The 12325-nt window shown below is 46.4% G+C and overlaps 1 protein-coding gene across 4 annotated transcripts in view; it reads left to right on the top strand.

The window, feature by feature from the left end:
• Positions 1–8191, top strand: part of CADPS (calcium dependent secretion activator) — a 147048-nt gene extending 138857 nt beyond the window's left edge. Inside the window, exons 27-28 of one of the 4 annotated variants that reach the window (XM_031555608.1) lie at positions 5285–5389; positions 6876–8191. In XM_031555608.1, the coding sequence (XP_031411468.1) occupies positions 5285–5389; positions 6876–7055 (285 nt within the window). In that variant the 3' untranslated portion in view covers positions 7056–8191. The remainder of the gene's footprint in view (positions 1–5284; positions 5390–6875) is intronic. The other 3 variants (XM_031555609.1, XM_031555610.1, XM_031555611.1) reach the window with 3 other exon arrangements.
• The last annotated feature ends 4134 nt before the right edge of the window (positions 8192–12325 follow it).

Raw genomic sequence — 12325 nt, 5'->3', positions numbered from 1 at the left:
TATTGGAACCATTAATTGTAAGACTAGCTGATCAATGCCCGCGATATTAACTCATTGCGTGGTTTCTGTTGGCTGTGTGCTCGTGGCCCCAGGGCTGTGCCGTGCCAACACCGCTGCTCCGGGGTCCTGGGTACACCCACAGCATCCTGCAGGGTCCCCAAGCCTTCATCTTGCATGATGTGGTGGAACTGCATGGCAGCACTGTCACTCCTTTGTTTGTGGTGCTGCCCATGGCCTCAAAGCCAGGATGCTTTGGGGCATGGGTTCCATTCTCTGTGCCAGAGGAGGTTCTGCAGCCAAAATGTTGACCTGGAGGAGCAGATTCAGGGAACCCCTCGCCAACAGCATGCAATGATGCACAGAGAATGATTTTTGTTAGAGGGAAGAGAATCACAGAATCATGGAATGGCTTGGGTTGGAAGGGACCTAAAAGCTCACCCAGTTCCAACCCTATGCTGTGGGCTGGCTGCCCCTCACCAGCTCAGGCTGCCCAGGGCCCCATCCATGGCCTTGGACACCTCCAGGGTTGGGACAGAGAAGTTTATGAACAAGTGTAACGGAGAGTGCTGTGTGGGCAGGTCTGCGTTCTATCTGCCATCCCTGAGCCAACATGGGAAGATGAGAGCTATGTGCATGGGGCTGTGTTGGTGGCACCACCTCTCCAACTCCGTTAGTGCAGGGCTGGGACAGGGCAGAGTGTTGGACCAGCCACCGCTCCATCCCGGCAGCATCACAGCAGGTTTTGGAGCAGGTTCTCAAACTCAGGTTGTCCTCACTGCAGTGTGTGTTGCAGCTTCCCAGAAACTTTCCTTTTTTAAAGAAAAAGTAGGAAATTCTGTTGGCCGCGAGTCTCTGCACTTCTTGCTTGTTGTCATCACCAAGTTTTTAGCATTGCAATGACTGAGTGGGACCAACAGCCAAAAAGCCACTGAAGAAGGATGGAGAGAAATGCCCCAGTACTCACACAAGCCCAGGGGGACATGCATGGTCCTTCCACTGCTGCCATTGAGCAGCCTGGGCTGTGGGTGCACACGGTCAGTCAGCTGTCATGGACTGTCAGCTGTAAGTCAGCCGAGCTGCTGGCCCATGGGATGGATGCAAACATCAGGCACAAGGAGTTGGGAATTTCTAACCTATATTTTTTTCCCTGGCTGATCAAGTTGCCTTGAGAGCAGAATTGGTCTGCCTTTGGGAAATGAGACCCAGCGTCAACGCGTTGCTCTCTCCTCCCCTTGCCGTACCCCTGGAACACCTTGAATTCAAGGCTTCATTACAAAGCTGCCTTTCAGCGTTGCAAAACAAGCTGGTGTCTCAGACAAAGAGAGGAGCCAGGCAGCGTTCGGGGTTTCCTTGTGCCGTGTGTGTCACAGTTTTAAATAGATTTGCCCTGCTTGGATTGGTTCTGGTTGGAAAGTGAGTACTGAAATGAGAGGTCATAGGGGAGAGTTACTATGGTAATTGAGTAGTATCACCAGTAGTTTTGCTCTTATGAGCATTAAAGCACGTAATAATAGACAAACAACAGTGGTTAAAGCAAGCAGGTAGGATTACTATGTTCTTTTGTCAGAAGTATATAATGTCTCGTAGTCAGTTTTAAAGACTTCTCAACCCCCAAATCCACCCAGCAGTCACCTGCTGAGTAATTTTGTATGCCTAATCTCTAGCCCTTAACTACAAGCTTTCTGCTAATTTGAGGCAAATGGGTATTTTTGACACTAAATAGGGCAGTAAAGAATCCCTGACCTAGAAAAACTCCATTCCGAGGCACTGAGAGCAGAAAAATATTCTTTCAGCATCCTTCTGAGACCTTTGCAATGACATAAAATAGCTTTGACTACGCTGTGTCGCAGCCTTCGATTAATGGTTTGCAGAAACTTGCTGAACATCCCCACTACAACTTCCCCCATAAAACTTGTCACTTCAGATTGCCATCAGCCACCACAACAATAATCATTTCATGCCTATTGCTAATTGCAAGCACAGCTGAGGCTCAGCGGGGTGCTCTTGCACAGTCCCAGGCCTTTATACCAGCCTCAATCTGTTGTATGGCACTTGTTCACACACAAAAAAACTACCAGTAAAGGCAGAAAGAGGCAGAGTCACAGGTTCCTTGTAATCCCTCTGCTACCCTGCTGACAGCCCAGCCCTATAAGCATTCCTGGTTTTGTCCCGCTCTTTACAAAAGCTGAAGTGACCTTAAGCTACTAGTATGTAAGCTTTTGAATGAAGAATACAGCTCCTTCAGGTGCCTTAAGAAGCAGTGTTGCATCTGGCTTACGAGATTCTGTTTGCCGCACCCCTGGGGTGAGCTGCGGCTTCCTGTAACATGTAAAATATGAGTGTGAACTCAAGGTTCATGGCAAGGAACAGGAGGTCATGCTTCCATTCAGCTCACACCAAAGAGAACGGGGGTTTGCAGATGTTCCTGGCTATGTGTAATGACACCACCTCCCGGAAAGCAGGAGCCCAGCACGGGGTTCTTTTTTTTGATGAAATGTGCCACACTCAGTGCGCTACTTGCAGATTTATTCATATCAATTTTTGCCATTTATATATTCAGAGACAAGCTTGCTATTTCGGCAACTTATTGATCATGCATTTGCATTCCAAAAAGGAGAAGAAAAAAACAGCGAGCCGATGGCTTGGGCAGGTTGGGATGCACGGGCAGCACTCACAGCCCTGTGCTGCTTCTGCTGTTGGCCTGGAGCATCCCAGCTGCCGCGATGCACCTGGCAGTAAGGGCTGCTGTGAACAGGAGGGGCTAACCCCAAAGCGGGGTTACATTCCTGGCCGTGCAAACGGGACATCTGCTTGTTGTGACCAAGCTCTGGTGCCATCCTAAGGGCATTTGTTTGCATTTCCTTTGCTGTTACCTTGGAGCCATCCCTCTCCCTGTGCCCCTTGGGCTGAGTGCAGGTTATCTACGGGGATGGCAGATATCATCTGTAACAGGGTGGGCGGCTGTGGGTTGAAGCTGGGCTCCATGGATGCATGGGAGCATCACTCTTTACGAGCCACAAGGAGTTTTGAGAAACACGTTCATACTTTGGTGCCTGGGAATGCATTGCAGCCCCATGGGAAGGGCACCTCGTGCATGGGGACAAGCCCCAAGGAGCCCCGTGTCCCAGGAGGACATCAGAGCCCACCAGTGTTGCACTCTTTTGTCTGAAATGATCTCGTTCCCATTCTGGAGCATTTGGTTTTGTTGTTGTTGTGTTTTTTTTAATAATATAATCATATGCAAATGTTATCCTCTTTGGAGGGTTAGTCATGAATCAGAGGGCTTGTGCGTCTTGTAGCACATTAACACTAGTGATAGCTAAAGGGAACATTTAATTTATGGGCTAACTTATTTTTATGAATATGCAGGGCTTAAATTCAGCAGTTGGTGCGTGCTCTATGAAGTGACGTGACGGTTTTGTGTATCAAGATCAATGAATTACACTTTGTCTTTTTTCACAAAGCAGAAAGTCTTTGGAGTAACTCAGCTCTGAGGAGGAGAGCTCCTTTCATGCCGCTGAGCAGTGTGCGAGGCTGAGCCCCCGCGGGGTGGGATTCGGTTCTGTTCCCCATCTATGCAGGTGTGTGGCACAGGACAGACATGGCAGGACTGGCCTCTGTCCCATTCCGGGGCTACACAGAGCTTCATATCACAACTGAGGCCCCATCTGGCACCAGGACCTTAGGGACAGACAGCTCAGCCGCCAGAGCTCCTTCTTTCCTCTCCAAATTAGCTTCATTTGTGCCCTCAGCACTTGCCAGGTCCCCATCCTGGAGATGGAGAGCCAACAAAAATCTCAGCCCCAAGCTGGCCCAGCAGGAAATCACCACTTGGCATGTCTTTGGTGGTTCTTCCATCCCTTTATTTCCTCCATTTTATTAAGAGTTCTGTAAAAATAGTAGTACAGTTAGAACAGTGTTGGTAGCAATAGGAGGTTAATGCTATTTTTTTCACCATTGTGATATATTTAGCTCCACGTGGCAGACAGGACACCAGTTCCTACACTGTACAGCTCTGGGCTGATGAGGCACAGTGTAAGTGCTATGCCATAAATCACAGAATAGCCCGAGTTGGAAGAGACCCATTAAGGATCATCAACTCAAGAAGTATCATAAAGGGGGAAATCTCTTCCCCATGCAGCATGCCAGGTCCTGGTGGAGGGTGGCAACTACTGGGTGTGTTGTCTTCTGGTTTGATAATCCAAGCCCGAATTTTGGCTGCTTTGTGCTCTTCTTGCTGTGCTCAGCCTTGTGTCAGCTCGTGCACGTGGCATGCAGACACCGACACTGAGGAAAAGGTGCAGTGATGGGAGGAAATAATGCCTGAGTGAAACTGATGCAAGGCTTTAGGTTAGTTAGGAAGAGGCTTCATTGCCAGCTAATCTGGATGGGGCTTGATTGGGATTTTTATAATTTGATCTATGTTTTGTTTTTTTTTTCTCTTTAACTGTTTCTAGATAAATTTCCACAGCGCTGCAGTACAAGGTTCTGATCTGTGCATGTCTAAGAGTAAACAAGAGGACTATTCCTGTGCACACGGAGCTGTGATGGTCCCTGGGTACAATCCATTTGGGAACCATCTGTGGTGCTGAGCACAAAGAGAGGTGTTGTGATCCCCACCACACCTGACCCTGCTTCCGTGCCTCTCAAGGGCTGTGCCAGCCCTGCTGAGTGGGGCACTGAGCTGCATCCTGCACTGCAGGGCTGGCAGGCTGCTGCCACGCAGCTGCAAGCCTTTCTCACAGGCAGGCAGTAAAATTTCAGCCCCTGGAGGGGCCCTGCAAGCTCAGCGGCTTGAAGCAAGCTCATTTGCTTGCTGCTTTGCCATCTTTCATAACCATGAGGCCAAAACCAAAGCATTTCCCATAGATGCCTGCACCATCACGCCCTTGCCCTGCAGCACTCCAAGGCTGCTCGAGGCGACCTGTGAGCGGTAAGTACCCGAGCGTGGTCCTAAAGGCAGGGCTGTGCTCACTGGGGCAAGGAATGGGTTAAAGACCGGACTGGGCCAAACTCCCACCACTGCTGCCAACTCAAATCAGTGGCAAAATAGGATTACAGAAACCGCACGGCGTTGCTGGTGGCCGCTGCCCCCGCGAGTGAGATTTGCTGTGGTTGTTACTCAAAGTTAAAAGCTCGTGCATGGAAAATCTGTGTAAAAGAGGGTGCCTGTCTCCCAGAAGTCTGTCACATCCCATTAGCGGGCTGGCAGTGGGGAAGGTTGGTCCCGCTGCGTGCTCGCTTGCAGGGCGCGGGTGCTGGAGAAGTGCTGTCTCTCTTGCAGCAATGGTACACCAGCTCGATGAACGTCGTCTGCACCTGGCTGACGGACCGCATGGACCTGCAGCTGCACATCTACCAGCTGAAAACGCTCATTAGGATAGTGAAGGTAACACCTGCTGTGCTTTCGTGAGCGTCTTGCTGCTGAAAGGGACACGTGTGTGTGCAGTGTGTTCTGATGGGAAGCGGTGGTCGGCAGAAAATGCGGTCCTTCATTCGGATGCTTAAAAATGAAGAACTTATCAGATGGATAAGCAGGAACTTGAAATGCACATGCATGCAAAACACACGTGGAAGTAAGCTCAGAGTAACTGCTTGCATGAGAAGAGGGAAAATAGTGCTATTCAGCCCTACCTGTACAAAAAGCACAGCTGCTCTCCCGTGCTCACATGGGTTAAATCCAACCCAACCTCTTTTAACACTGTTTTCCTAGAAACATGCAAGCCCGCCTATGGCTTGTGATTATCGTCAGAATGCAAATGAGGATTGTTCTCATAGCTAATTGAAGTTGTTTCTTTTACAATGGGTGTATATAATCAACTCTTAAGAGATCCCAAAGGTGAGATAACATACCCTGAAAGTATCGTTTTTTCCTTTGAGTGCACGTGTATCTGTACGTGTGTGTCTTGGGCTAATGATAATTATTTCAGTGTGAAATCACAGTGGTTTACATGAAATAATAAGATCACAGAAGGGGGTAAATATATTTTTGATCATTTTAGGTTCTATCTAATGCTTTTTGTGTCTAGTATTTTATAATGTTTATGGTCTCGTGTGCAGTGAACACATTGAAGGCATGAATAAATTAAAACTGAGCAGTATTAGTGTGCTTTTCATAACTGAAAACAACAGCACAGGCAAATGATTTCTCTTCGTCAGCTAGCTGAGGAAGGCTTTCTTCCTTGTGCTTTATTTATACCAGTATTACTCTCAGAAGCAGCTACGACACATCCAAGGACTTTCTGAAAGTGTATAGCAGTAGTTTCCATGCAGAGCACAGAGCAAAATGAATGGCACTCAGAGGCCCAGAGTTTTATCTCACAGGGTCAAGAAGTTTTAAAACAAATAGAAATGCAAGGAAATTATCCACAGTAATGAGGGAAGTACAGCTGACTGTGGAAACGCAACTCCAGCTTCGGAATAAGGTGAAGAAAGAGAGATTTGAGGAATGCATATCGTGTGCTTATCTCTATACATACATGAATAGCTTTCTCAGGTATCCTGGACTTAGCTGATTTAAACTCAGTATTGAGGCAAGATTATTTAATGCAGAGCATTCCAGGAGCATGTAATCATGTCTGCAATAGGCAGTAAGCGTTGAGCTGCGTGAAGAAAAGTAACTTCAATTACTGGCAGCTGAATGCATCTAGAAGCCAGGACAGTTGCTTTGAGTAGCACTATACTGCTTCCACGTGCTTTTCGACCTCAGCATGCCTTATGGAAAGCTCCATCCCAGCCTTTAGAGTGGTGGTCCCAAAGTGTGGGGACATGGGGACACAGGGGCACGGGCTCGCTCCCGTGGCAAAGCCGGGGAGCCAGGGGCAGCCTGAGCTCTGTGCTGTCTCCTCCTCCCCTCACACCTCTCTCCTCTTTAGAAAACGTACCGGGATTTCCGATTGCAAGGCGTGCTGGACTCCACCTTGAACAGCAAAACCTACGAGACCATTCGGAACCGGCTGACAGTAGAGGAGGCCACGGCGTCGGTCAGTGAGGGCGGAGGGCTGCAGGGGATCACCATGAAGGACAGTGATGAGGAGGACGAAGAGGACGACTAGGGCAGCTGGCCCGGTGTCCGTGCATGTACCTCGTCCATAACTCAAGTTAGCCACATTAGGAATTCTTCTGTCAGCTCTAAATGCCCATGAGAAGTTTACCAATACAAATGCCATGTTAGCTGTGTGGTAATAAGGTTAGCACCTCTCTTCGATTCATTGGTTTCCTGATTTCATATCTGTATGTTCATAAGCAATATGGAGCACCATTGTTTAATACTGTTTATGGAAAATTACATAGAAAACATACTAGGTGTGTCCCTGTTATAATTAAACAATGCTTCATTAATGTACTGTATATACATTGATGGTAAATTGTTGTGAAGATGAGTGAATCGAGTCCTTTCATTTCTTTGTTTCTCTTCTGTGGATGCCAACTGCTTAAAACTAATAATAATAAAAAAAAAAAACAGCTTTGTTTTTAAAAGAAAAATGAGGCAATTACAAATGATTTTTTGTTCTCTCTGTTCATTTAAAAACCAGAAAACAAACAAACCCAGACAGCCGTTTGAATCATTCTGCATCCTTGTTAATATCCCAGGCTCTTCCCTTCAATATGCAGTTAACTCCATGAAGGCTACATCCCAAAGGATTAGTCATTCTAATTGCCACACCAGATTAATCCTATCATTATGGATATATCATGCCACATTACAAGTCCAAAGCAGTTGTTTTATGTTGACATTCGCTCCTCTAAATGTTACACTTTTGTTTAAATCTCAAATAACCGTGTATGTACAAAGAGAACTTTAATTACAACCTTAGACTATACAAATGTGTTTATAATAATATATTGAATATTTATTTCAGTAGATTGTAACCATAATTTACAACTCCTCTGTCTAACAATGGTTTTTATATATGTCATGTACATTGCATTTTGAGCAGTAACTGCATGTCCATCAGTCCCCCTTCCAGAGCTTTTCTTTCTGTGTAAAATAGTGATAATCCATCTTGCTTTTTTTGCCTTATACAAGCCGACAGTTGTAAAAGTGTGAGAACTGTGGCTTCTCAATAAATAACTATTCAGATGTCCTAAGAATAAATTATGGAGTCTTTTTATGTCTGCCTTAGAAAAAAAAAAAAAAGAAAGAAAAAAAAATAACCAACAAGCTGAGATGTAAGAGCCCCCACCTCTCGGAATAAAGGCATTTTCTTTTCTCATGGGTGTTTTTATAGTTTATTAATTTAGAAGATGGTTTCCCAGTTTATTCCCAAAGGTCAGGGTGGAACCACGCTGTGTATTCTCCAGGTATACGGGCATCTTGGCTGTCACCACCCCAGTTGCTTCCACCATTATCTGCCCACTGCACCCTGTCACCTGTCTTTGGATGTCTAATTGATGGTCTGCTGTGGTACAGCCCCCACAATTACACGGTCATTAGCCTTGCCCAACACTTACTTCACACAAATAGGCTTCAGTTTGTATCTTCTCTTAAAGAAGCCAATGGCAGCAGCCTGCAGGGCATTTACAAACACGGGGCACATGGACAGACTCCCAGCTGAAATTGAAAAGCAGGTATGAGAGAAGCAGAAGAGCTGATGTCCTTCACTCCCACAGATGGCAACCTGTTGCCAGCCTGGGGAATGAGGACACAACTTCACTACCCACAAATAAATGATGGGCATATGCTGGAGAGCACCCTGCCTGGCATAAGGAAGCATCAAACCAAAGCATCTTCTAGTGCCCAGGAGTCACAGACACTCCCCAGACAACGGGAAGAGATAGAAGGTGTTGGGTCCCAGTCAGGGCTGGGATGGCTGCGGAGCCCTACAGTTCTGGGTTTTGGGTCCGTCTTCTCCATGGCAGAGTTTACCCAAAGCTCTGGAGGTTATCTGCTGCCCCACCTGGCTCGCCGTGCCTGACACATCCAACACCCACCTGCCCATAATGACCTGCGTGCACCACCTCCTCAGGACAGGGACATCAGCAGCTCTTCGCTCCCAGTGGGTGGAGGCCATGCACAGTTAGCAGCACTTGCATGTGATAAGCCATGTGATGCACGAGTATAGAGGAGCTACAAACCCCTACTGTTGTGTAGCCCAACAAGTCATTTACTGACTTTTGCCCACAATGCAGGCAGAGGGGAGAAGTACCTCTGGGGACCACAGCCTTATAGACATATCTATCTATCTATCTATTTCTGGGGACATGATTTAGTGGACACAGTGGTGATGGGTTGGTGGTTGGACTGTTTGATCTTAGAGGTCTTTTCCAACCTGAATGATTTTATGATTCTATCCTGACCTCTCTATGATCGGAGCCTTGAAGCACGCCCTGAAGCCCACCTCAACTAAGCTCCTGAGCTATGCTTATGCACACTCGTGTCCTCCTCTTGTTCTCCTTCTCCTGCCCAGATACTGCTACCCAGAATGGCTTCAGCTCCAAGAGGAGGCAATGGGAAGAGCTTACTTGAGGTGGTCAACAGAGCAGTAACAAAAAGAACCAGGGAAGATCCAAATTTGCAGCTCTACTCCCAGTCACGTAGAGCAGAGTGAGAGAAGCAGATTGATTCTGTTCTGGAACAGGCTCCCCCTATTTTTTTAATATATGAAATATTTATTGGGTGAAAACACAGCCCACTTCCACCTGCCACCTTCAAAAACAGCGAGCCCTGCTCAGTTTTTTGAATGAACAACGTGGGTGCAGCCTTCAGGAGCTGCTCCCTGCTGCACATCTCTCCACACAGGTGCTTCCCTGAGATGGCAGTGATGGACAAATGTCTCTGGGTTTCTGTCATCAGAAAGGATCCTGTGACAGCTTTTCACATAACCTCAAATCCCAGCACAGCAGCTCAGAGACTCTGCAATAACCCAGAGAATATAGCAGGCTTGAGCACGCAGCCACAACGAGGAAGCATCCAAACTGGTTCTCTGAACAATGTAAGACTGGGCTTAAAGCCCCCATGACCATGCACTATGCTTTGGTTTGGCCTCAGGCTCCTGTAGGGCAAAACTGCAGCTTGGGCAGCATCTAAAAGGCTCTGCTGATGGATGGGAGCTCTGGCAAACCCAGCCAGGCAATGCAAAGGTCTGCTGCTTGTTTCACTTCAACCCATCGCTGCGACGGAACAAGATCCAACAGTCAAAGGACTTTCTGCCAGTACAACTGCACCTCGATGAAGAATCTGCCAGTACAGTTATGTCAATCAGTTTTGGGGAAAGAGGAAAATTTCATTCCTCTGCCAGCAAAATTTTAAATGATAGATCAGGCCAAAACTTCTCTCATATTTACAGAGAAGTCCAGCGAAAATATCCTTTGACAGACTTACTTAAAGCATGTGGCATGGAGACTGAAAATGCTATCAACTATTTGACTGACAAGTGTCAGCAGCTGTTCATCCAATTTGTTTTATATTTCAGCAACTAACAGATTCTTTCCCCTCTGCTGTAAAGCATGTCTCTTGGCCCATAGGCATCTTAGAAATTGCTTTTCTGCCTCTCCAGTGACCAAAACGTCAAAAATATTAGAAGACAATTTGGTTTCAGAAGCATAAATAGGCACGCAGCTAAGCAAAGATGATTTTGTCAGTGTTCAGTCTGTGTTCTTTTTTAAAAAGTCACAGCAAACCTAAGGCAAAAATTACTCTTCTAAGCTTAAAAAAAAAAAGAAAAAAAAAGAAAGCCAAAGCAAACAAAGCCCCCAATAAATCAGTACAGGTTAAGCCACGAAGAAAAAAGCACTGATGGAATGGCCAAGCAGAACACTGTTCAGCTATATTCCACCCTCTGTACTTAGTGAAGTTCAATACTACAACTATCATCACCAGTTTTTGCTCAGAAAACTTCACCATGGTGTCACAATCCAACACAGCCACCTCCATGTCAAGCTGAGGAGAGTCCCCCACCCCACTCACAAAGCTCAGCCTCCTTCTTCTTAGCTCCAGCGATGCCTTCAGGACCTATCTGATGCCTGAGTCTGTATAAGGTAAGTTACAATTACTGAATTACAAGAGAAGTTACAAATTACAAATTACAGTTCTGAACTTGTGTGGCTATAGAGCCAGTGTGACACCTCTCTCCATCGGGCTGCGTTCAGCGTGTTCTCTTTATCCAAGTGCATTGAGGTTCCTGAGCTGAACACAGTGCTATTTTCTTCAGCCCTTCTACAAGATACATATTCCATTGCAAGTTGTAAATCTGCATTTGTTGTAACTATGCAAAATATGGGAGAAAAAAAGTGCAGAGATTATATGCAATCTGCCAGCAGAGTTGTGTGCCATGAGGAAAATGCCTCACAGGTCAAAACAAAGAAAAACACTGAGCAACAAATTAGTTGCAGGCAGTAGCTAATATGGAGATCAAAAGATTAAAATCAACATGCAACGATGAAATCACTGGAATAATAGGAGCACTTAAGAAGATTAAGTCAATAACAGAGTCCAGCAGTAAAAAATAAGATTTTGATTATACTGTAAAATTTGATATTGGAAAGCAAAAGCAATTACAACCACGGCGTGCTTTGCTCTCCCCGCCTTAGACCATCTTGGCTCATTTCCTATGCAAGGAATACAGTTGTTGAAATAAACAGAAATGTTATGACTCGAGTGCTCGATTCAAAAACAAACCAGGTGGTCAGATCAGATTGGGGACTGACAAGAGGGGTCTGCACGGCGAGGACTTGTTGCAGATCCTGGAGGACGCGACAGCTGGGGGGAACAAAGGCCGTTCTGCTTTAGGACTGTGCTCAGCTGATCCCAGGGGTCCCAGGCTGTCAGAGCCTCCCATAGGCACAGGAGCCACTGCCACCTTCAGCAGGGACACGGTTCAGTCAGTGCACAGCCCGTTATTGGGTATTTTTATGGAATCTGTGGGTGTTCTTGAGCATTTGGGGAATACTTGGGTCACACACTGAAGTTTTTTCCTGCAATAAGCAGGTCTGGATTTCCAGTTTGAACTGCTGGGGGAATGTTTCAGTGGTTCTTTCAGCTCACATCCCGTGGGGCTGAAATCACACAGACAAAAAAAGAGATTTTTGATGCGAAGGGTTGCAAAGCAACAGCTCCACCTCCCAGCCACCGTCAGCCCAAGCAAAGGCAAATGCAAATATTGACCAGTGTGACCCATGGTACAGCCAGTTGGACAACACCGAGTGGGGAGCTGCAAAATGACTGCAGGAATGGCAGCTGTAATTGGCTTTGGAAAGGTTCTCCCTCTGTTTGATTTTTTTTTTTCCTTTGAAAAGCATGGAATTCTGAAAATGAGATGTTTTTCTACCTCATTAAGAAGAGAATAATTCAAAACACGTGGGGGTTGTCCCACTTATCTTTTTT

Source organism: Meleagris gallopavo, chromosome 14 (genome assembly GCF_000146605.3).
Source record: "Meleagris gallopavo isolate NT-WF06-2002-E0010 breed Aviagen turkey brand Nicholas breeding stock chromosome 14, Turkey_5.1, whole genome shotgun sequence".
NCBI lineage: Eukaryota > Metazoa > Chordata > Aves > Galliformes > Phasianidae > Meleagris > Meleagris gallopavo.
The sequence above is the reverse complement of the archived record's forward strand: the minus strand, read 5'-3'. Positions and strand labels throughout refer to the sequence as shown.